Source organism: Temnothorax nylanderi, unplaced genomic scaffold, assembly GCF_030848795.1.
Source record: "Temnothorax nylanderi isolate EJ_2023f unplaced genomic scaffold, tnyl_v1.0 TNYL_tig0035_pilon, whole genome shotgun sequence".
Lineage (NCBI taxonomy): Eukaryota > Metazoa > Arthropoda > Insecta > Hymenoptera > Formicidae > Temnothorax > Temnothorax nylanderi.
Genome location: NW_027249097.1, coordinates 462,760 through 486,570, shown reverse-complemented (window position 1 = coordinate 486,570; position 23,811 = coordinate 462,760). Strand labels below are relative to the sequence as shown.

The 23,811-nt window shown below is 34.7% G+C and overlaps 3 protein-coding genes and 1 long non-coding RNA gene across 13 annotated transcripts; 2 read left to right on the top strand and 2 right to left on the bottom strand.

Annotated features, from left to right (window-relative positions):
* Positions 1-31: 31 nt before the first annotated feature.
* Positions 32-2,845, bottom strand: Clc (clathrin light chain). Of its 2 annotated transcripts, XM_071703367.1 has the most exons (7): positions 2,704-2,845; positions 2,067-2,223; positions 1,831-1,953; positions 1,653-1,739; positions 1,463-1,574; positions 1,079-1,090; positions 32-418 (listed from the first exon to the last, which is right to left on the bottom strand). In XM_071703367.1, the coding sequence occupies exons 2-7, from the start codon at positions 2,218-2,220 to the stop codon at positions 238-240; spliced, it is 669 nt and encodes a 222-aa protein (XP_071559468.1). In that variant the 5' UTR covers positions 2,221-2,223; positions 2,704-2,845; the 3' UTR covers positions 32-237. The 2 variants fall into 2 exon arrangements, with proteins under 2 accessions (XP_071559468.1, XP_071559469.1); XM_071703368.1 differs by lacking the exon at positions 1,079-1,090.
* Positions 2,846-3,428: 583 nt separating this feature from the next.
* LOC139770983 (N-acetylglucosamine-6-phosphate deacetylase) lies at positions 3,429-5,989 on the top strand. The gene is made up of 7 exons (XM_071703358.1): positions 3,429-3,665; positions 3,982-4,256; positions 4,338-4,467; positions 4,822-4,910; positions 4,984-5,128; positions 5,207-5,383; positions 5,518-5,989. The coding sequence occupies exons 1-7, from the start codon at positions 3,455-3,457 to the stop codon at positions 5,727-5,729; spliced, it is 1,239 nt and encodes a 412-aa protein (XP_071559459.1). The 5' UTR covers positions 3,429-3,454; the 3' UTR covers positions 5,730-5,989.
* Positions 5,990-7,750: 1,761 nt separating this feature from the next.
* LOC139771126 (uncharacterized) lies at positions 7,751-9,597 on the top strand. Its single transcript, XR_011717874.1, has 3 exons — positions 7,751-7,874; positions 8,212-8,281; positions 8,755-9,597. It is a non-coding gene; the product is annotated as an uncharacterized lncRNA (long non-coding RNA).
* A 78-nt stretch (positions 9,598-9,675) lies between these two features.
* LOC139770977 (uncharacterized) lies at positions 9,676-23,811 on the bottom strand. Of its 9 annotated transcripts, none has more exons than XM_071703328.1 (28): positions 23,621-23,811; positions 20,099-20,239; positions 19,284-19,341; positions 18,963-19,033; positions 17,949-18,125; positions 17,163-17,261; positions 15,893-15,991; positions 14,879-14,977; positions 14,698-14,796; positions 14,524-14,622; positions 14,295-14,393; positions 14,120-14,218; positions 13,958-14,056; positions 13,761-13,859; positions 13,589-13,687; positions 13,399-13,497; positions 13,229-13,327; positions 13,061-13,159; positions 12,895-12,993; positions 12,736-12,834; positions 12,563-12,661; positions 12,331-12,432; positions 12,092-12,193; positions 11,883-11,984; positions 11,267-11,365; positions 11,046-11,150; positions 10,395-10,654; positions 9,676-10,175 (listed from the first exon to the last, which is right to left on the bottom strand). In XM_071703328.1, the coding sequence occupies exons 2-28, from the start codon at positions 20,205-20,207 to the stop codon at positions 10,092-10,094; spliced, it is 2,853 nt and encodes a 950-aa protein (XP_071559429.1). In that variant the 5' UTR covers positions 20,208-20,239; positions 23,621-23,811; the 3' UTR covers positions 9,676-10,091. The 9 variants fall into 9 exon arrangements, with proteins under 9 accessions (XP_071559429.1, XP_071559430.1, XP_071559433.1 ...); XM_071703329.1 differs by having other exon boundaries at positions 19,284-19,332; XM_071703332.1 differs by lacking the exon at positions 11,883-11,984.

Sequence of the window (23,811 nt, the reverse complement as noted above, 5' to 3'; positions counted from 1 at the left end):
TCACATCTCACGCAAATATATATTACTCATGTACTTCATAATGTATTTATTATCAATAACTTTTATTATATATAATAATAATATTACTTATCTCTTATTTAACAGAACATTTATGAATTTTGTTAATATCATCGCGATCACGATGTGCATTATATATTTTTTTAAATCATTTTTTTTCGCTTATTTACCATAACTCATTCTCAAAGTCTAATTGCGAGGATAACGTCTTCAATTTAATCAAGCGTTAATGGGAGTGGGCGGTGTCTGTTTTAATTGCAAAATGATCGAACGCATCCGGGAAACGTCCTTGGAAGTGCGGGACGATTTTGGATTGAATTCGCAAAGCTTGGCGATGCGCTCCCACTCGGTGCCTGGTTCAACCTCATCTGCCTCTGCGACGAATTGCTTCTCTGCGTTCCTATTCGTAAAAAAAAAATATGTGTATTAAACCAATTCCAAACCACACATTGTATATCAGTTAGTAATGTGAAAGAAATGAGGAATTAAGTGACATATATATTTCATTAATGTATATCAGAGTCTTAAGAAAAAAGTAGAAATAAATTTGTATTCTTAAATTATTATGTGATATGAACGCGTAGCTATTAGACTCGATGTCAGAGTCAATCATGGTGTTTTATAACATTCATGTTGTGCTTATGCATAAGCAAGTAGTGCTTAATTAACACGTTCTATTCTTTCTTTCAGTTTATGGAAATGGTTTTTAAAACAATTGAGAGGATTGACAATTCATCATTGATAACATTCAAAGATTAATAAATGCATTTACGCCTTTTAAATCAGTCATTTTAGGCATATTTTAAAGTAAAGACGATGTTGAGGATAATTTTATTATATGCAATGTCGTTTAGTGCAGTCTCAAGGTAACTCGTTAAGAAGCAATATGATAATTGAAAGAGCGAAAAAAAGGAAGAGAATGAGAAAACTGCGCTTTTATATCCTTGATTCACGTTCTAAGCAAATACAATCTCGGCGTTTCCAAAGCAAATCGTGTTACAATGCATGAATTGTAATGCATGTTCTCATGCGGATAAAGATATTTTTTTTTTTAACTTACTTGGCTGACTCCCTAAGAAGCGAAATAGAAACAACATAATTATATACACATTAAAAACTTCAAAAGTTAATACATAGCATAATACTGGACTAATTTATCCATATTAATTGTACTTAGACATTAAATGATGTGATGAATTTAGTCCAATATTTATTATATCTCTCAACAATATTTCACGTTTCCGATATATATTACTCCATCTTTTTAAATATATAAATATTGCATTATTGTTAGGTACAAGCCTTGTTAAATAAAATTCAATAGACGGTCATAAAAGATTCTAATTAGCAATCACAATTTAATGTTCAGTTTTAGCTTGTTTTTTTTTTTTATAGGATAGAGATATACGAGAGAAGAAAGAGGATAAAAGATCAGTAAAATTACCTGTTGGTAGTCTTCGTTTTATTAATGGCTTCTGCATGATGCTTATACCATTCTTCTAACTCTTTCTTTGCAGCTTCTTTCCATTCCTCCTTCTTTTTTTCCTCCTCTGCGTCTAAAAAAAATTTTACACCCTTATCCATACTATTCTTAACAAATGTATCACATTTTAGCGATAAAACTGACTACTTACCTTTCTCTTCAAGACGCGCCTTCTGTTCCTCCCTCCACTTTTTAATCTTTTCAGGTTCCTCCTTAACTGGCGGAGGAGGTGCTGGTTCTATATGCATAAAAATGTATAAAATAACAGTTAATTCTTTTCAAGATGGAGATGGAGATCTCAAAATAATTATCTCAAAATCATCTCATACCTGATGCTGCCGGTGGTGCTGATGCTTCTCCAGGCTGCCCGATGGTATCTACAATTTCGAAGCTGCCTTCAGCATCGCCTCCTGGTCCAACTTTTAGATTTCCAAATTTTCCAGACAGCTCATCTACGACATATTGTCTATGTTTACGATATTTGCACACATATGATACAGATAAACAATATGTGATTACAACTTATGTGAAACATTTTCTTATTTATATATCAATTCCTATTTACCTTCGTTTTGACCTGCCGCAGCTGCAGCCAGAGTTACCGCCATCGGTATAATGTCATCTTCTAAACCAGCCAACTGATCCTGCTCCCTCGCCAGGAACTCTGCTGCTGGATCCACATCAGGTTCGTTGACAAAATTGTCACCAAATGCATCCATTGTCTAAAAAAAGATTGGAAGGATATATTCTGATATGCATATGCATATCATTTATTGAAAACAGAACGGCTCCAAACTGTTTTTGTTGTTGTTGTTTTGTTGTTAATAAATTGTTACTAAATTAGGATAATTGTAACTATGGGTCTATTTTCTATTGCTGAACTGGCTTCGCTAGTTCAGAGTTTATCTTTTCCCTTCCAATGTGGTGTAAATAAAGGCTTGTTCTTTTCAGCTGAACTTCTTGCACGGTTCATCTTTTATCTTTTTCTCTCCAACATGAAAAGAAAAAGAGGAAAGATGAACCGTGCAGAAGTTCAGCTGAAAAGAACAGGCCTAATGATAAACTCTGAACTAATGTAGCCAGTTCAGCAATAGAAAACAGACTCCATACAGCTCGAAAAAAGGAGATTGAACGTCAGTGACATTTGACATTTGAGGTTAATTAATCAAATCTGTCGCTAATCTAAATAGAATCGGTCTTACCGTTTATCTATTCGAGACGAGATGATCAGACAGAAACTTTTTTCACTTGCGGTAACTTGCTTGAAATAGATTCTCGTCGAGACTACGAAATATGCGACTCTTCGCTAGCCAAGGGAAACACCTCCAACGGTCCAACCACCTCCAAAGCACAGATGTCTATACACTACTAGATACGATCGCTAACTTTGTCAAAAGAGTTGAGGCTATCCGGATTTCCAGGTTCGGCCATGACACTAACCAACAAAATGGTTGCAACAGCTGTTGCGTGCGACAGACGATATATTTATATTGAATTTGTTCGTACGGATTCGTACGTACGTTTTTTTATTTCTCACGATCTCTACTTTACAGAAAATTGTATCAGCTATGATTTTGTACGTATCGTAAAGTACTATCGAGTTTAATATTAACCACGTATTAACTGGGCACTCGCGGTCACTCGCGGTGGGGGTGGGGGGACCGTGTGGCCCATACCTGGTTTATACGACCGTGCTCTACCCCTTATCATGACGGCCGGTCTATTGTCAGACGTTGCGATTGTTACGAGTTATCAATGTTATCATACTCCAGCTCGCCAGGCTCGCCTACCAATCGCCATTTTGGCCTAAATGTTGGCTCGCAGCAGCGACGTGGATACGCATAATTGATAACTGTTGATAATGCTTTGGGTACGGCCGCAGATAAGACATAAGACTCTTATTTATAAAATTACGTTGACTCAGGGTCATTTCTCGTCACGCGATCGTCGAGCATGTTGCGAAACAACAGCGGTGTTCTCAAGCAATTCTGCAATTGCAAAATCTTGCGCGACAGTAGGATTCAGACGGAGGACCTATGGGTGCGAGACGGAAAGATCGTGAATCCGGAGAAGGTTTTCTACGACGAGAAAATCAAGCCAGATGTTAGGATAAACTGTGGCGGAGCTTTGATCTCACCGGGGTATATAGACGTACAGATCAATGGTATTTAATCAAGTACATACATCCTTAACATTTCACTCTTTTCTTATTTTTCTTATTTTTCTTATCTTTGCCAAGTGAAAAATTAATAATTTATATATCATAAATTGGAGTTGGATGCAATCTTAGTGTTTGATGTAAGATACAGATTATAAAACAACATAGAGTTATAGGTACAAAAATATTTTATTAGTGCAAAGAACCTCGTGAATTGTTGAAATTAATATTATAGATTTTTCAAAATTTAATAATGAATCTTATAATTTTATGCTTTTGTAAGTAAATAGGTGATTTAATATTTAATATTTTTATTTGCCAGGAGGATTTGGCATAGATTTCTCATGCAATGTTGACGATGTGGAAGGTGGTATTGCTGAAGTAGCAAGAGGATTGCTAGAACATGGAGTAACGTCCTTTTGTCCTACATTGGTTACATCACCCACCGAGGTGTATCACAAAATCTTACCGAGGATAAAGAAGCGAAATGGAGGTAGCCACGGTGCTGGTGTACTGGGTGTTCATGTAGAAGGACCATTTATTAGCCCAGTCAAGAAAGGTGCCCATCCTGAACATTGTATCAGAAAATTTGATCAGGTAATAATTATCTGTTCTGAGTAAATTTACAGAATTTTTCAATGTATTGCTTAACTTACATATATAGGGATTTCCTAATAGGGATTTAAATCGGTCACTGATATGTATGGTGATCTAGACAATGTGTGTATGTTCACATTAGCACCTGAGATTCCAAATGCTACATCTGTTATTGAAGAGTTATGTAGAAGAAATATCAAAGTATCTCTTGGTAAGCTAAAGCTTTAGCTGGGTCTAGGTGTAAGCCTTTTGTTCTAAGCTCTGAGTTATGACATTAATATGCTTTAAACTCTAAACTTTACAGCTGGGATCTGGTCAGCCCGCTTAAAGCTTAGGGATTATGATTTAAGACAGCATCAAAAACGTTTTTTTTTTAAACCAAAAAAGTCAGTTTAGAGCTTGGAGCAAAAGCTTAATATCTCAATGATAATACACTTACTATGCTATATTAAATGTAAAGATGTCTTGTTTTGGAATTTTATATTTTAATTCTTATATATCGCATATATTGAATCTTGTAGATTTAAAAATTTCTCTTTAACTCAGTTTACACGACATATTTTAGGACATTCTATAGCAAATTTAAATGAAGGAGAAAAAGCAGTTATACATGGAGCGTCGTTTATCACTCATCTATTCAATGCCATGTTGCCTGTGAGTTGTAAAATACATTAGAGATTTATAGTCGACTTATATATTTTACATATAGCATTTTTTAAAATTATAGTTCCATCATAGAGATCCAGGATTGGTTGGTCTCTTAACGTCCGATCAAATCCCGCCTGGAAGAATCATTCATTTTGGCATAATCGCCGACGGGATTCATACTCATCCTGCGGCGTTACGGATCGCTCATAGAACGCATCCCGAAGGTTCGCAGTTTATGTACCTATATTTATCTCATGATATGTTACAATTTTAATAAAATTAAAATGTAAATGCTTACACAGGCCTTGTGCTTGTAACTGATGCGATATCAGCGTTGGGTCTGGAGGAGGGAATCCATCGACTGGGTCAGTTTAAAATAGAGATACGTAAAGGATGCGCATATATCGCTGAAACAAATACTCTGTGTGGCAGCATGGCGGAGCTTTCCGAATGTGTAAGACACTTTAAAGAAGCTACAGGTAAATTATATTATAATAATGAAATAATCGTGAAATATTTTATTTATTTGTTGATTGCATCATGTAGCATACTTATATTTAATTTTTGCATCATATCTCTATTTAGTGTATAACACTTAATGATGTAATTGCAGGTTGCACAGTAGCCGAGGCGTTAGAAGCGGCGACTTTACATCCCGCGAGAACCCTCGGTATCGATTCCTACAAAGGCGTTCTGAATTTCGGGGCCGATGCTGATTTTATATTACTTGATGAGAAACTTGAGTTATTGTCAACATGGATTTCGGGAGAATGTGTTTATGAGAAGAATATTGGCAGTATAAAACAATTTGATGCGTACATCTAAGTAGTATGAATTCGAATCGATATATATATATATATATATTATCGTATAAAGCACACAACTGAGTATTTTATGACTGGGCACTGTATGGAATGATAGTGACAGGCCCATGAGATATACTACTGTTACTGTTATAATAAAAAGCCTTAAACTTGTTCCAGAGAATAGCTTTTGTACGTTGTACTGAAATTTTTGTACATTTGTACTTGTAATTTTTTATACTTGAATAAATACTTATCATTTTATATAAAAGAAATATGAAATTCTTATGCGAATATATATAAAATTTAGAAATAATTATATTCCTTGATTTTTCAACGAATAATGATTTATATGAAACATATATTTGGGTATTATGCCAATGTAACAACAGTGTATAATGGTTTTACAAGGAAGATATATTTATATGAACTTAATGATTGCGGTGTTGTCGCGCTATATTAAATGATTGATCTTAAAATCATATTTATATACTTGAAAATTGTTGTATTATACATGAAGCTTCTTTACATTAGTTGAAATTCGGAGAATTAAATGTCATGCAGTATTAGATTTTCTAAATAATATCGAAATTTTCAAAGTAATTATTTTTATTTCACTTAGCTTCGTTTTTGTTTTATAAAAATTCTAAAGAGAAATTGAGAGACTCATAAAAAAAGAGCCATAAACGCTATACTTATCTGTTTTTCTTTAGCCTTGATTAAATCACACCGCAGTTATTGTAATATTCTTAACATTAATTAAAGATAGAGAAAGATTCTCATCTTTTTCTACGTTTCTGTGTATATCTATAGTTTTTATTTTAAAAAAGCAAAGCATTGATTAATTATTTAGACTGACATAGAGAAAATGTAAAAATTATTTATATTCTACAGAACTTATGCATTATTCTTCCAAGGAAGAAAATAAATAAAAATAAGCGATATTTCGCACCTACCTAAAGTTTAAAAAAAGTTTCTACGAACTACGCAGAGGATAAGCTTCTCAGACCGCAGTGAACGCCTTGTGCGTACTTGGATCTTTTTAACGTTATCATGACCCTTCTAATCTTTTTTCACTTTTCCATTAAGAAAGTTCCAAGATTTATTTCTTCGCTAAAAAATAAAAAAAAGAATTAAGGATCTTTCCGGCGGAAAGAAATCGACGGGGATAGCGGGGAAGAAAGTTCGTGTCTCTTATCATTTTCTTCGCGGATGCTTTATTTAAAAATCTTGGCGCAACTTCGCTAATTTCTCCCGACCGTCATTCAATAGTAGCTTGTTTACTCGGTCTTGCATTCGATATCCTGCCCGATTTCCCAGGAGCATCCGCTCTCTAAAAACCACCGCGCGTGAAAAGAACGTATCGAAAACTTTCCCAACGAATCGTAGATCCCCTCTTATGCAGACGGCATTGAAAACTCCTAGGTAAACTGATTACAGGGAGACTCGTCGCTACCAAAAAATACTTTAATGGCGGATACTTCAGTGAATTTGAAATAAATGTTTCTTTATCAAGATTTTTCATGAAAAATTTAATCGCGAGGAGATATCTCATCTCTTGATTTAATAAGTAAAATTACTCGGCGTGTTTAAATTATGATAGATTAATTCTAAATTTAAATTTTAAGATTCGTCTTTCTCTTGTAATTGGAAAGTGAAAATTATATATTTGTTATAATTATTATTTTTCTCTTTCAAATTTTTACATCTGAAGAGGAGCAAAATTGCATAATTTTAATAAATCACAGGAACATAATGAGTCCTTTCATTTTTCGCGGCGGTTTAATTCCATTTTCTTGATTTATTAAAATCACAAGGAAAAAATTCTTGATTTATTAAAATTGCATAATTTGATTCCTTTCGAAACGCAAAAATTTTGCAGAAAGTAATGTAGGAGATGAATGTATGCGTGCATGTACGTGTGTGGTATGTGTGTGAGTGGGAAACCGATAGACATGTATATCGCGAGCGGCGGTTAATCGGCGGTTGCAAGAGTGAAGAGAAGATACGCCGGTCTTTTGTTCGATCGTGTTATGTCTTCGAGAGAGCGAAGCGTCTGCGAAGAGTGCGAAGCCGACTGCGCGCTACGCTAGTAGTGCGATGCGAGTCACAGACCACACTGACCATAGTCAGTTGATGACAGAGGAATAGAGGATTGCCGGAAAAGGTATCAATTTTACTGTATGTTGAACTGTATGTTTTGTAGTGAATCAAGAAATCGGTATTCTTACATATCACACGGCCGCGGCCGTTGCATATTTGTTTTTTCTGCGTACTGTTGCGCGCACTTGGAATAATACATCCGAATTGTCGATTTAAGTGGCTTAAATGACCGAAAGCGGTACGAGATATCAATATATCAATTCACTAATAATATATAATCACGTGCTGTTAATTGAAAGTACCGTTCAAAGTGCGATTGTTTTATATTTCAATGATTAATGCGCTTGCAATTGTAATTAAAAGAAAAATTTATTTTGCAAATACTGTTTGCTACAACAAAGGAGTCTGGGAAAAGGAGAAGGAGGAAATATTAGAAGAATCGGACGACGCAACCACAGAGACAATCAAAAAGTAAGTAATTTAATTATTATTTTATTTATCACGTACGAATTAAATAATCGCTAATAATTATTTTATACACGCAATATTATTTATTGAAATATTTATTATGTTTAATTATGCACGCGTATTACAATTTGAATATGTTTATGTAATATGTCAATGTAATTCATATTTGAACTTCGTATATGAGTCAAATTTTTTTATTTTAATTTAAAGAGTAATGGATCTGTGAAACTAATGAATAGATGTATTACTTTAAAATGTGAGCTAAAGGATACCAGTATAGTATTAATATAAATTTAATCCTAGATTAAGCGTAATAGCTTATTGTGCACTCACATTCTCATATGAAGCTAAAATGAAATTCATTATATTGACGCATTGTTTATTACGATCCCCGAAAGCAAATGATTAATCCTTATACTTATAATAGTTTAATTAGGGAGGTCTCTATACTTTTCGTGTCTTTACATTTTTTTAAGTGTCCGATTATCCGGAATCTTCCAACATCACTATGAAGTATGCGCCGATTCAGCGCGAGATCCGTTTGCCACAACATCCCACAACAGAGACAGTCTCATACATCGAACCTCCGCACGTTATACTCTGTTCTGACGAAAAAATTACCCCTGAAGAGATGATAGTGACAGCCATTTGTTGGACACTAGGAACACGACCAACAAAGGTGCCCGTGCGCCAGGTGCACATGACACCTGAGCTAGACAAAAGCACTAGAAATGGCTACTAATATGATCCACTTTGATCAGATCCTGGTCTTTCTTGGCATGGCAGGACTAATGACTATCGTCAAAAAGATCAGATCTGAATATCTTATAAAGAGATGGCAAGCAGTTTGTAACCGAAACGAAATAGAAAACATCTTTACATCGGGTGTTGTTTTGCAAAAACGACACCTGACATTTATTAAAACATTAGAGATTTGGCAGGTTTGGATTGAATCGAGACCTGCACTCTCCAGAAGCCTCCTTGTTGCCGCCCTGGACCTTCCGGAAGGATCTCCTATGCTTGTGAAAACTGCGATGGCTGAAGTTAAAATAGAGATTAAATATTTCGGGATGGTGAGGATACTAAAGATGGATGCCTTTGTGTCTTTACAAAATATAAATGTAAATAAAGCCATCTTCCTCTCGGATATCGCACAACAAGCTGCGGATCTCAGAAGAGCTATGGATGAGTTACGCACAAGATATGGAGATCGTTTCCCGTATTTGGAAATGTACAGGCTCGAAGGAAGAGATTGCCTTAATTGTAGGAAATACCCAGACCTTTTCTATGCGGTTGTTGCGACCGAAGTTGCCAAAAAAAAAGACAATCCCGGATAGCGTAAGGCATATTTTAATGGATTTGCAGACTTATTGTATGAGAAAATAAATTAGTACCTATCATTTTACATTAAACGCTTCATTAAGAAAAAACGATTGTTTACAGTGATTTTAATGTATTTAAGGCTGCGGTCTGATTCACGCTCACAGCATTGTAAGCATCATTCTGTTTTTCGTTGCACATCGAATATCAAACGAAGATAGAGCGATGCTTTCAGCGCTGTGAGCGTGAATCGGATCGCAGCCTAAATTTCCTTGCTTTATATAGCATAACAGTTCTGCCTAAGCATAATATATATTTCTTTATTCTGTCGATGTATTTTTTCTACGGAATTAGTAATAATAAAGCGAAGAAACAAAAAAAGAAAATAAAAAATAAAACTTGCCTATCTCTAAGATTCGTTAATTGATCGTGTCAGGTAATGGAAAAGAATGCGTCTTAGTCGTTAAATTGCCAGTTGTCACTAATTGATAAATTAATAAACTGCGTCCTTTAAATTACAAATGTACGCTGAATGCCTGATGCCAAATGTATGCGCCGGGGGAATGTCGAGAAGCACCTGAAATACAATAGTGATTACATCAATCAATTATATTTAATTGTCATTGTATTACGTTATATACTATTGAATATCGTTACGTTATATCTTTGAATTCAAACAATGTGTTACTAGAACTATACTCTATGTATTATGTATGTTTTATATATCTATTATATTTTACGTCTATTCTATTTTTTTTATACATTTTGAAATTTGTTTTTACTTTGTTTTACATACCTTTTCCGGACAGTGTGCTCCTGGTCCTGGGATCTGCGAGTGATCGTCAGGCAGCGAAAAACGCGCGCTTATGCTGTACGCTGGGCTCTTCGCTCTGGTCGTGTCCGGTTTAATTGTCTCGTATGCGCCCGGCCCGGGTACGAGGACACGATCGTCCGTAAAGACCTTTTGCCTACCGGACATCGAATAGGCGGGTGCCGCTTTCTTGTTACCCTCCTTAGTTCCGCCGAGAGCGGAGGGGATGTTATAGATATTGGGCGCTGAAATTTGATCGATCTATTTTCTCAGAATTTAACATATTGTTTTTTATTACATTTATTTCATACGTAATCTCATTCACCATTTACGTCGTACTCTTTCTTTTTTTCTCGCATTTTTTTTGTAATATAGTTTATAGGATATCTTCATGTAAAATTACATCTCTGACGAAGGTTTGCATCTTATTAAATATTTCACGAAGTGTAATAAGGTGTGCGAATAAATTATCAAGGAAGCGATACAAAATGATTAAATACAGCGAACTACTAGTGAAGAACTAATCTTTGCAATTCTGTATTCTATGCATGTCAATGCACGCGAATAAAATTGCTGCTACGTAACATATTTTAACATGCAATATCATATTTATCATAGATCGAATTGATTATTTACCTGGAATGTTGTTTGGTCTGCTCGCGGGTGGTCTGAGACCGAAAGTAAATTGCAACGCTTTCTCAAACAAAAGCATTGCCTTTTCTGGGCTGTACTCGCCAGGACCTAGAATATTAATCGAAAGATAAAATAAATTATAGATTAATAAATTATAAGAATTATATTTCAAGTTAGTATATTAATGCAAGAAAGTAATTAGGAATGACAATAATAGAACCCACCTGGCACAGTGTTCTTCTCGTACATCTCGGTTTTAACGCCGAAACTATATTGCGGCGACTTAGACATGTTTATTTTCTCGGGACAGTATGTACCGGGAGCTGCAAAATGAATTGTAAAATGCTTCTGTATATTCTCGAAAAGTATTAATTCCGGTTATTACACTTATTCCGTGCATAAGACTACTAGGCACCATACTAGTACTATGACACATATTTAAAGAACAAAAACGACATATAATAATCACACATTTATTACATTTATACACATATATCTATAACACATGTTTATTACAACAATCCCGCGTAAAATAAACCGAATTAAAATGTTAAAAAGTCGAAGCACAGCGACAGAATCCTGGTATCGATATCTATCTCATTTTTTCTACTTTCTTACAGGCATTAATCTTAACAGTATTACGTACAGTTGTTTCTTCCGCAAACGGTTAGTGGGACAAGGTCGAAGAAGCATTTTAATATGACATGCCTACTTTAGATGCGCACAGCAATAATTCATGTATAAGACTTCACGATAAACCCCAAGTCAGAAAAAATGTAACATTAACATTTCCAATTAACATTTCCAACATTAACATTAATTTCCTCCTTCACCAATTACCTGGTGTGTCGCTAGGCTTATATAAGGGCTTTCTATTACCGAAACTAAAATAAGGTTTATGTTCCAAATGTTGAGCTTTTTCTGGATTGTAGCTATCAGGGCCTACCGAAGCAATCAGAAATTAATATTTTTCGTACCAATTATTACATTCTCATTCATATTACATTATTAGATCCATTAGTTTTTTTTTTGTTAACTCACACCATTACCTGGTGTATCGCGGGACTTGTGTAGGGGTTTTCTATTACCGAAACTGAAATATGGTTTATGTTCCAGATTTAGAGCTTTCTCTGGAGTGTAATCGGCTGGGCCTACCAAAAGCAATCAGAAAATCATATCGTTTATTATCGTCTTTTCCATGTCTTTTACGCGCATTAGCCCGTTTAGAAAACGCGAATCGCTAAAGATGCAATGTTAATCCACACCGCGAGTTAATCCACACCGTTACCTGGTGTATCTCTAGGTTTATCCAAAGATTTCCTATCACCAAAACTGTAATAAGGTTTATGTTCCAGATTTAGAGCTTTCTCTGGTTTGTAATCAGCTGGGCCTATAGGCGAGGCAATCATAAATTAATATCGTCTACTATAATTATTCATTAAATTTTTTTCTTCGCATGTTAATAGTATGTCAAAGAAATGTGTCTCGATTAAAGTTTATCGAGGTGACATGGCATTCACCTGGATTGTCGTTTAATTTTTCCGGCACCCCTTTTCCGGCCAAACTGTACTGCGGCCCCTTGTCTAAATTCACCTTCTCGGGGCTGTATGTGCCAGGTGCTACGACAAAAAATAAACACCAACGATGAAAAGTGTCATAATTGCATTTCAAAAAAATAACGTCTAAAACATACCAGGAACATCGTTGGCTTTCGGAACGGATCCTTTGCCAGTCAAACTGTATTGTGGCCCTTTGTCCAAATTTATCTTTTCTGGACTGTAGGCGCCAGGTGCTACATAAATAATAAAATATATGAATAACAGTATAAATAATAAATTAATCAATCAATTACCTGGCGTGTCGCTGGGTTTGTCCAGAGGAGTTCTAAGTCCAAAACTGTATTTCGGTGTAGTATCCAATTTTACCTTCTCGGGCGAATACGCGCAAGGCGCTAAACATTTTAATATTATATTAATATATTTAAAAACTACGTATTTTTTATAAGCAGTTTTACGTACCTGGTGTATCGATGGATTTCTCCGCAGACCCTTTGCCAGTTAAACTATACTGTGGCCCTTTATCCAAATTTACTTTCTCCGGACTGTAAGCTCCAGGTGCTGCGAAATAAAAGTAAACGCGCGCGATAAGAATCTATTTTTTTTCTGCACAAACAGAATCTTAATTACCTGGCGTATCACTAGGTTTATTCGGAGCATGTCTAATTCCGAAACTATATTGCGGCGTATTATCCAGTCTTACTTTTTCCGGAGAATACGCTCCGGGCGCTGAAAACCGTATTATTATGTTATTATATCTACAAACAATTTATTTTTGAGATTTTGCAATTTTTACATACCTGGCGTACCCGCAGGCTTTTCAGCCGGCCCTTTGCCAGTCAAACTGTACTGCGGCCCTTTGTCCAAATTTACTTTTTCCGGGCTGTAAGTACCTGGGGCTGCAAGATAAAAATGAATATGTGGAATAATAGTAACAATCGTGCGCAATGCTATTGTAAAATAATTATATATAAATATGTATTATATTACCTGGTGTGTCACTAGACTTATCCGGTGCGTGCTTAATCCCAAAACTATATTGCGGCGTATTATCCAGTCTTACTTTTTCCGGACAATACGCTCCTGGCGCTGAAAATCATATTATTATGTTATTATATCTATACAAACAATTTATTTTGGAGCTTTTTCAATTTTTACACACCTGGCGTATCCGCAGGTTTTTCAGCGGGTCCTTTACCAGTCAAACTATACTGCGGCCCTTTGTCCAAATTTACTTTTTCCGGACTATAGGTACCTGGTGCTGCAAGATAAAAATGAATATGTGGAATAATATAGTAACAATCATGCGCAATGGCAATACTGCTGCAAACTAATTATATATATGTATACACATATTACCTGGTGTGTCACTAGATCTATCCGGAGCATGTTTAATGCCGAAACTATATCGCGGCGTGTTATCTAATCTTACTTTTTCCGGAGAATACGCTCCAGGCGCTGAAAATCGTTTTACCATATTATTATATCTACAAACAATTTGCTTTTGCAGCTTTTACACACCTGGCGTATCCGTAGGCTTTTCGGCAGGCCCTTTGCCAGTCAAACTGTACTGCGGCCCTTTATATAAATTCACTTTCTCTGGACTATATGTCCCAGGCGCTGCAAACGGCACACAAATATATAATAAATATACAATAGCAGTTTACGTATTATTAACGACGTGCTTTAATTATACCTGGTGTATCGCTGGGTTTCTCCAAAGAAGGTCTGATTCCGAAACTATATTGCGGCATGGTGTCCAATCTAAATTTCTCGGGACAATACGTTCCGGGCGCTGAAAATAAAGTTGAAAAAGAAAAAAAAAGAAAAAAAGTTAGAATGTACTTCGGTCACCTTTTTGTCACAAATTACGATTCGCATATAAAGTTTATGCCTACAAATAACAAATCACAACTTTATCATACCTGGAGTATCGGCGAGTTTCTCGGCTGGTCCCTTGCCACTCAAGCTGTATTGAGGCCCTTTATTCAAGTTCACCTTTTCGGGACTATATGTACCGGGCGCTGAAATAAAAAAATACACATTCGACAGAGACACTTTCTCTCTATGATAAATGATTCATTGTGCATACTGCATACCTGGCGTATCGCTCGGTTTCTCCACAGCGGGCCTTAATCCAAAACTGAATTGCGGTGATGGATCTAATTTCATTTTTTCGGGACAATACGCACCAGGCGCTATCGAAAAAAAGTCACCGTTTTTTTAAATAGAAAAAATCATGAATGCTTATCGGAAACAGATATACGAATCTTCACATACCTGGTGTTCCATTGCACTTCTCGATTCGGCTTTTGCCGGTTAAACTGTATTGCGGACCCTTCTCCAAATTCACTTTCTCTGGACTGTATGTACCAGGCGCTACATTGGAAAAAAAGAAGGGTCACGTTATAATATAGACAAAGTGTTTTTAACACACCGTACACATAAAGAAATTATAAATAAAATGTCTGTTTTTCTCTTCAAAATTTCAAAACGAGAGAGCATCGCGTATCGTCTATTAATTACTTCTAACTGGTATTCTCCAATCTCATAGAACTACTTTTATTATAAAAATAAAATTAAATAAAATTAACAATAATAAGTGAAATTGGACCGATATAAATCTTACAATTCGATAGAGAAAATGTCATCTTCGGTCGGGCTGGATCTTGATAGCCTAATAATATATTTTTGTGTAAATTTTTGTACTTTTTCTGTGTAAATTTTTATACGTTTTCTAACTCACAAAAATCGTTTTATCAAACTAGATTATTTATCGAGCTTGAAACACAATTTTTCGTTGGAACAGTAAATTCATATACTTAAATCGATAATTGATTTACATTTTGATGCTAATGTAAGCATCTTTTTTAATTACCATAAAGAATTTATTGTGAGAAGTATCACCCTAGCTAGGGTTTAAACTTGGACCTTTCTGCAATATTATTATTAGGCTACCAAGATCCAGCCCGAGCAGGATAGCACTTTCTTTATTTAATTAAAATAAAATTATACGAGAGAGAGAGAGAGAGAGAGAGAGAGAGAGAGAGAGAGAGAGAGAGAGAGAGAGAGAGAGAGAGAGAGAGAGAGAGAGAGAGAGAGAGAGAGAGAGAGAGAGAGAGAGAGAGAGAGAGAGAGAGAGAGAGACTCGCTCTGACGAGCGAAAATAATAAAATTTCTTCAAAACCTCCAAGGATCTATGTACGTGCTCACTTGTTTCTATCTGAGACTGGAGTTTTAATGGAATTTTAATTTAATTTTTCATCTTTTAAATTGTTTCGTTTTGTATTATACCTGGCGTATCGCTCGGCTTATCGAGCGGCGTTTTAACTCCGAACGTGAACTGCGGCGCGCCGTCCAGCCTCGTTTTTTCGGGACGATAAGTACCTGGAGCTAGACACTTGTCGATAAATTTTACAAGTTCCACGGTGTACCAGCGATTTTCTATTTGCATCACTGACAAGTCTCTTAATGTATTAACACACGTGAAGGGAAGATATATTAACGGTGTGAGATACGTACGGGAATTCAACATATATCGCGAGACATGCAACAATATACTTTACGGCGATAAGCGACACTACGCTATCAATTTTATACGGTATATGCGACTACGTGTCAGCTATCAATTTAGCGCGCATTGCATATCTCTAAATATCGAATTACGAGAATATTACTCTTTGTTTACATTGTTTGATCACTACATTAATCGATCTATATTATTCACACACAATTACTTTTAGCTACATTCTAAACGCCACACGTGCATAGTTAATTGCTGTGGATTTTAAGGATAGAAATTAAATACTCAGAGGCATAAGGTGGAATACTGACAATGAAGAAAAAAAATTGTTACTCCAACGATTTTGTAATCATAATACCACTCTGAGAAATTTACAGTGCTTAAAAATCTGAAAATTATTAGCAGTTTGTATTGCTATGATTACGTGAGCCCTAATGCTTCTATATGTTTAAAGAAACCACGTTTTTGTACCTAAGCGTTAATTCTTCGGTGATAATAGCTTTGAATAATCGACTTTTGATGCGATTAATCCTCAAACGAAGTCCCATAGCTAATCGCCAATTTATAGTTGCGGTGGCATCGATTTTCCTAAACATTATTGCATCGATATATAATAATATAATATGATACATTTCTCTATATATACGATTTGTGTGATTCATTAATTATTAAGAAAATTTTTAGAATATTTAGAGCTCTGAAAAATAATCCATCAATAAAGATAAATACTCTTCGTGTAATCAAAACGAGATAATTATTTCAAATGGATGAAATCAAATGACATTCAGTAATTATCACATACGCGATATTAAAAGCGATTAAGATAATGCACTTTGAAATGCATTTTTATTTTGTTATGACACATGTAGATTCCGTTATACGACATTGCGATCAACATGCTAAATTTCCTGCAGCGTTCTGTTTAGCCATGTATTATCGCATTGAACCTGTGCATCTTTCTTATTATTTTGCCAAGAATTGCTATTAGCACACGAAATACTCAGATCGCGGCTACATGTATTTAATTGACTATATAATTACCGGACATATAACTCGATCTTTCCAACACAGCTTTTATCCCGAAACTGAACGCTGCTGCTCTGCAGAGATTCACGATTTCAGCGCGATAATCGCTCGGTGCTATGATCGAGATGCAATATTTACATATGTTTTCGTACTTTTGTTGTAGATTGATATAATATAAGAGTATACGACGTAAGTGGTGCTTTTTAATTATCGGTTTGTAACAAGATTTCTCAGAAACAACAATTAAAATTTTTATCGACAATACCTTTGTGATAATCTGTGTGCAGTTATTTTACAGACTATCTGATTAATCAAGTATGTACGTTATTGTAATAGATTAGAGGATAATATACATATTTATTCTATACATCACAGTCTAGAAACCTTTTCTCTCTGGCGAGAGAGTAATTACCGTAGACTATCTATAGATTAGCAGTTATTTTAGGATATTTACAGACTACTGTAATAGTTACAATGGATTAGGTCTACCGTGGTAGTCACAGACGAGCTATGTCTGTAATTATAACGTAGTCTCTAAAGGGGTTGTAATTTAGCAGAGCTTTAAACTTTTTCAATAAAAAATAAAAATTATCATATGTGAAATGAAATCATATGAGACTAATAACGCATCTTCTATAAAAAGATATAAGTACTTTTTTTAAATGAATTAACTCTGTAATAAAAAATATTCATACAGCCGTAATATACTTTCGGCTTTACGTCGCGCACCATTTCCAAGTTTTTATGTAGATTGTTGGTCAATTAAAATCTGTAAATTGTATTGTGTAGATCTAAACTTACCAGGTGTACAGCTGACCTTCTCGATTTGTGTTTTAACGCCGAAGGAATATTTCGGCGAGCTATCCAAAATGATCTTTTCCGCCTTTTGCGGATTGTAATCGCCTGGTGCTGGGGTAATTTCCGGTTTTGTCGATTTCGTTCGACCGTACAGCGACACGGCAGGTGCGGCATCCTTTCCTACAAGATTTTCAAGTTGTGATATTATTGCTGTGTCATTTGTTATTTGTTATTAATTAATTAACGTGAATTTAATTTGTGCGTTAAAAAAGAGAAAGGGAAAAGGAAAGGTACTTTGAAAATATTTTGAAGGTACTTATAGTACGATATTCTTTATACATTGAATATTATTCAGTTTTTAACATTTTTAGTAATTATTTTTGTTGATAATTGATATGCAGCATTGTGTCTCTTATTAAACTCATTAAGAAACCTTGATTTTAAATAAATATAAATATTCTCAAAAACTAACCGGTAAAAAAAATCTAAAAAGATGTAGAAATAAAGAAAAATATTAATGGAAAATTACTGTGTGATTTGATAAATTAAAGTACATTATTATCCAAAGCAGGTCGAGTCTGAAGAAGTTGTATACACGTATCGATCGTGCCGGTTCTATTCAAGCCCGAAGCGAAGGAATTTCGTGAACACGGGCCATTAAAATGTATCATTCTTATGGAATATCGGCGGTTTGGAGTTTGGTCGATATCTCGGCCGACGGAACTTGCAAGTTTGCGAAGCAATCACGCATTCATAAGCTTTCACTGCGCTTAATACCTTGATGATATTATCGTATTTCAACACGAAAAAGATAATAGTTATCGCTTACTTATTTACTTATTTCAAATAAATGTTCTAGTTAAATAATTTAAATAAATCCATTTGTTTACATGCTATTTAAATTATTTAAATAGTGTGTATCTAATTGTTAACAATTTTTTTGGAAAAGTTTCCGGTAAAATTTTAGATAAGTATTTTGTTCATGTTCATCCAATTTTGTTTGTATCATATATTTACCTTTTGCGCTAAGCCCAGAGACATTATATTGCCCAGGACCAGGTCCAGCGCTATTATTTTTCGTTGCATGTCTGAAAAATTTGCAATATGTGAGACCGCATGTAAAATTAAGTTACACATTGCTGCTTTAAATTAGAAAATCATAAAGCGTACTTTAGAGCTGTGAGACAAACCGACAAACAACTCCGTTTTCTTAAATATACTGCAGGATTGTACAGTATTTTTACAGTATTAAAATTTATGAAACAATTTATAAAATAACAATTTAAATTGACAAATTAAATTTAAATGTAAAATTCATACTTAAATTATCAGTTTTACCTGCTGCCGAAGGAGAATGCTGGTGCCCTTTCTCGTTTGGAATCTGTAACTGTTTTTCCTACGAATATTACAAAGTATTTCTGTATAATAAAGCATTATGTCGTATAATTATTATCACAGGAGATCTGATAAATACTTATTAACTTAAACAAAGAATCGTAAAAAGTCACAAGGCAACATTATTATTATAGTGCGGAAGTACGGTTGTTGTTCCGTTAATTATGAAACGCCGTTGTTGCGCGCAGCTCGTAAATCATAAATACATAATGATCGCGGATGCAATCATGCAGATGATGGTTGTAACGATATGCTAATTAATAAGTTCAACTGCGTCTCAGGAATTTTGCCGACAAATTAATTCCCACAATAAAGAAATCGTTCTTGTCATGTTTTTGAACAAGAAGGCTATAAATTACCGTCAAGAGTTATGTAAAACTAATAAATGTAATTATGAGTTTGAAAAATTTGTTTAAACATCCGATTATCAAGCGTTCTCAAAAGATTAACGATCTCAAATGAATAGCTTTAATAAATAAATGTGAAAAATAAGAGAATTTATATGATTATACACTTTGAATATAATTATACAAAATTAATTGTACAAAGTATTTGCATTGTATGAAAAGTGTAATTATAAATATTACAGAAAAGACAAAATAAGATATAATAAATTTTTAATTATTATACAATTATAAATTAAAGTAAAGCACACGTACAGAGAGAGTTATTTTTAATAAAGCCAATTTAATGATTATTTATTAATAATACTAGTTGATAGTTACTATTTCTGTGAAGTGTAGATATAATTTAAATACCTATTAATGGTGGTAGAGTTACGCAGGCCGGTCCCGGACTGCTGTATTCGGCGGCAATCGGGCCTCGTCTTTTTGTAGGCGTCCAAGGTCTCTGTGTCATTCCGACCATGTTGCCTGTAGGAGTGTGTGGTTACTTTTTCTCTGTCAAAATTTAAAATATGATCACTCGCCTTACAATTGTGACGAGAAGGGAATAGTCTATAATAAATGTAGAAAGGTATAATTGCATTAACTATAAAAAATAATTGTTCTACGATATAAGAATGGCTCAAATGTCATTTTTGCACGTAGATATTTTCAACATGCTTTGGCTTTTCAAAAATATCGTCTTCGAGGAACCTGAGCTATACCGGAGATTTTCTATTTCCCGAGCGCATGTGGATATTTTAAATGGATCCCGGTAACTAAAACGCGCGTCTGTATTTTCAATACGAACTTCTCGAACAAACGGGACTCTTTCTGGAGTAGACAGTGAAACGCGTGTACACGGCGTCCATGAATTATGCAATGAAGGCGACCTCGAAGTCTCGGGGGCACGCACAGAGACGACTCATGGCAAACCATATAAGAGCATGTCCATGATGGGCATTCGCGGCGATCGCCCACCGCCCGAGTTCTGGTCCAAAGCAGAGAGTGAGAGCTTCAAAAGTGCCCAAATATACGGTTGCCGATGACGATGATGATGATGACTCATGATACTTACTTATGATGCAAAGTAGCGTGTTATACATGCCAATCATTGATGCATAAAATGCATCACTGTAAGCTCTACTAAACTTCGAGCAACTTACAATTTTATCGTGATCTTCAAGTTTCCCGTTAGAACCTGTCCAAACTTTTGTCCTCTTTAGGATAACTTTTCACATTTCAAAGTAATTTATTTTCATCCAATTTTGGGCCTAAAGGTTCCGGATCTAATACTTTTTCTAAGATTATATACAAAATTTAACATTTTTAAAATTTTGAGAAGTAACATTATATATTTTGTTATGTTCTTCTCAGCATTGCAAAATTAATATAAAAAAGAACAGACATTTTGATTATAAATGTTAATAATATTAATAAATATTAATAAATAAAATGATAATATATTTTATCTTAACATAAATAGATATTTTTTCAAAACGCTCTCTCTCTCTCTGTTTCTCTCTCATAATGCTAAAAATGCATATAAATTGCACGCGCATAGCGGCGTTGTTCGTATTAGATCATATCCAGATCTTACATGACCAATGAAAAAAATTCGAAGAATACTACGAAGTTAAATAAGCGTCACCCACGATGAAATAATGTTTTATAATGACTGATTCGCGTAATAGTCACACATTCACACATGTCATGGCAGATGTGATCGAGTACATTTTACTTATACCGAACTTCTTATGTCATCGAAAGGAAGGAAAAGACTAAAAAACGCAGAGAAATATCGTCTCGGAAAAAATGCAAGAGTATATCGTAAAATATTAAAGCTGTATCTTCTACATGACTCGCAGTCAAGCTTACTCGTCTCGAAATTCTTCTTATATTTACCTTTTTTTTCGTTAATATTTATTACTCATTTATTATCATTAATTTTATTGATCGATAAGATTGAAACGTATACAATGAAGTCATTATGACGCAGAAATATTCATGAGGAATATAAATAACGTTGAGCGATATTATTTGTCTCTTTTCCGTCATATGCTATATCTACCTAAATGACATCATGTGGTATGTATACTTATGGCAAAAACGCGATCCTGTCGACTATATTCGCGTATATCCATATCGAGATGACACGCGGATACGTGTATACCGATATACGCGCGTACACGTGCGTATCCGTAGCATTTCATTATCCAAATACGGGAATGAAAGTAGAGTGGCAATCGATACATAAGAGTATATACAGACGATACAAACGTGTGTCGTGATGTCGCCAAAATTGGAGGGAGAGGTTGCGAAATATTCACAAACGCGAATCTTAGAAAGCGAACGCGATTCCTGCAAAGAAAAATCGTGTCTTTTCTTCGCGCCTCTTTATTACCCCGCAATTTATATAAATAAATGATAATAAATATAACACGATAGAATTAGCAGATAATAAATCAGATATATACAAAAAAAAATCAATTTTCTTAATAAGTATACCAAATTATGATGAGTTAGTTATTGGAAATAATAGTGAATAGTTATAAAAAGATAGTTAAAAATAAAATAAATAGTTATGTAAAATATATGTATCTGTTTTAAAATAATGTATGAGAAAGATAAACGTGGCAAACGGACGTTATTACCTTTGTTATAGTTCTAATATCAATCTAATAAAATTATACACATGTTATTACTCACAGACACGACACTAAATTATATCATATTCGTTGACGATAATACATGTGATAAAAATACCTATTTTTACTATAGTTACGTTAAGCAGCTTTAAAGAGAAAATCTTTAAAAATTTGTTAGCACATTTTTCTTTTTTATTAAAAAAAAATTTTTTTTTATCTAATTGATTATTTTAGTTATGTTAGAAACAAATAATTATTTCCGAATTTAATATATGTCATAATATAAGTCTATAAGTAATAACTAGCAGTTCTGTTAAGAATAACAATACTATAATAATATAGCAAATTTATATAGACTAGCACCACAGACGCGCGCTTCGCGCGCGCTATTTAGCTTTAACATTATGCTATTACTATTACACTATTAATTTCTTGATACACACAACTGTCAAAATATACGATGACAGCTGCAAATGAAGTAAGCGCAGCGAGAAAACCAATCAGCATCGCGGAAAAGCGGCAACAATAAATTCGACTATCGACTTAACATGCCTTTTTTTAGAAAGGATAGATGTGCTTTCAATTAACACGAAAACATTAAAGAATCTAAAAAAATTGATTTGCCGATCGAAGAAAGGGATATAATTTCATCGAAGTCTTTAAAATTTAAAAACGCTTCTTTACTTCAATTCGGAATTCACTGAACAACAGCGAGCACGCGAGATCTCGATTCGCCACACTTAAACCGTGCGATAACTAATTGGCAGCGCGAGGACTGCATGGCGAGAGTTTCGTTCGAGACCAAAGCTGAGCGCGTGTATTCCCGGCGAAGTCTAATCAGACAGTGTTCTTACATGAGAGAGTAATTTTTGAAATATCGATAACAGCACGGCCCATAACAATAACTCAAGTCTCGATGTAGTCGAACAATGATAGATATCGACACCGAGTTGTTATAGTCACGAATTTGACTATTTGAGATGTGACGTAGAGTCCGAAAAACTAAATGAAAATCCATAGCCTTTGTCGTTCGAACAGAATGTGTCGTTCGAGGAAACGTTCAAGAAATAATAACAAACTTTAAATGATATATGCTTTCTCGAACAATATATAACGTGATAAGATCACTCTTTCTCAGATATTGATGTCAACATTTCGTTTTCATGAGAAATTATTATGTATAATGTATTCACATAATTACCGGTCATCACAGTAAAAATGTTTGACTTTACAAGACAAATTTACTTACTCGATACCAGTAAAAAGTCCGCAAATAAGGCAAAATATCGTCAGCGAGAGACGAGAACAGCTGACGATGACGTTGATTCTCCTCGCGAGATAACGCTGGCTCGATCGCCGCCGGTCGTAGGAGATACCTTCAACAGCCGTAGCTGAACACAGACGTACTACACCTGAGACGCGTCGACTTACGACTGAGAA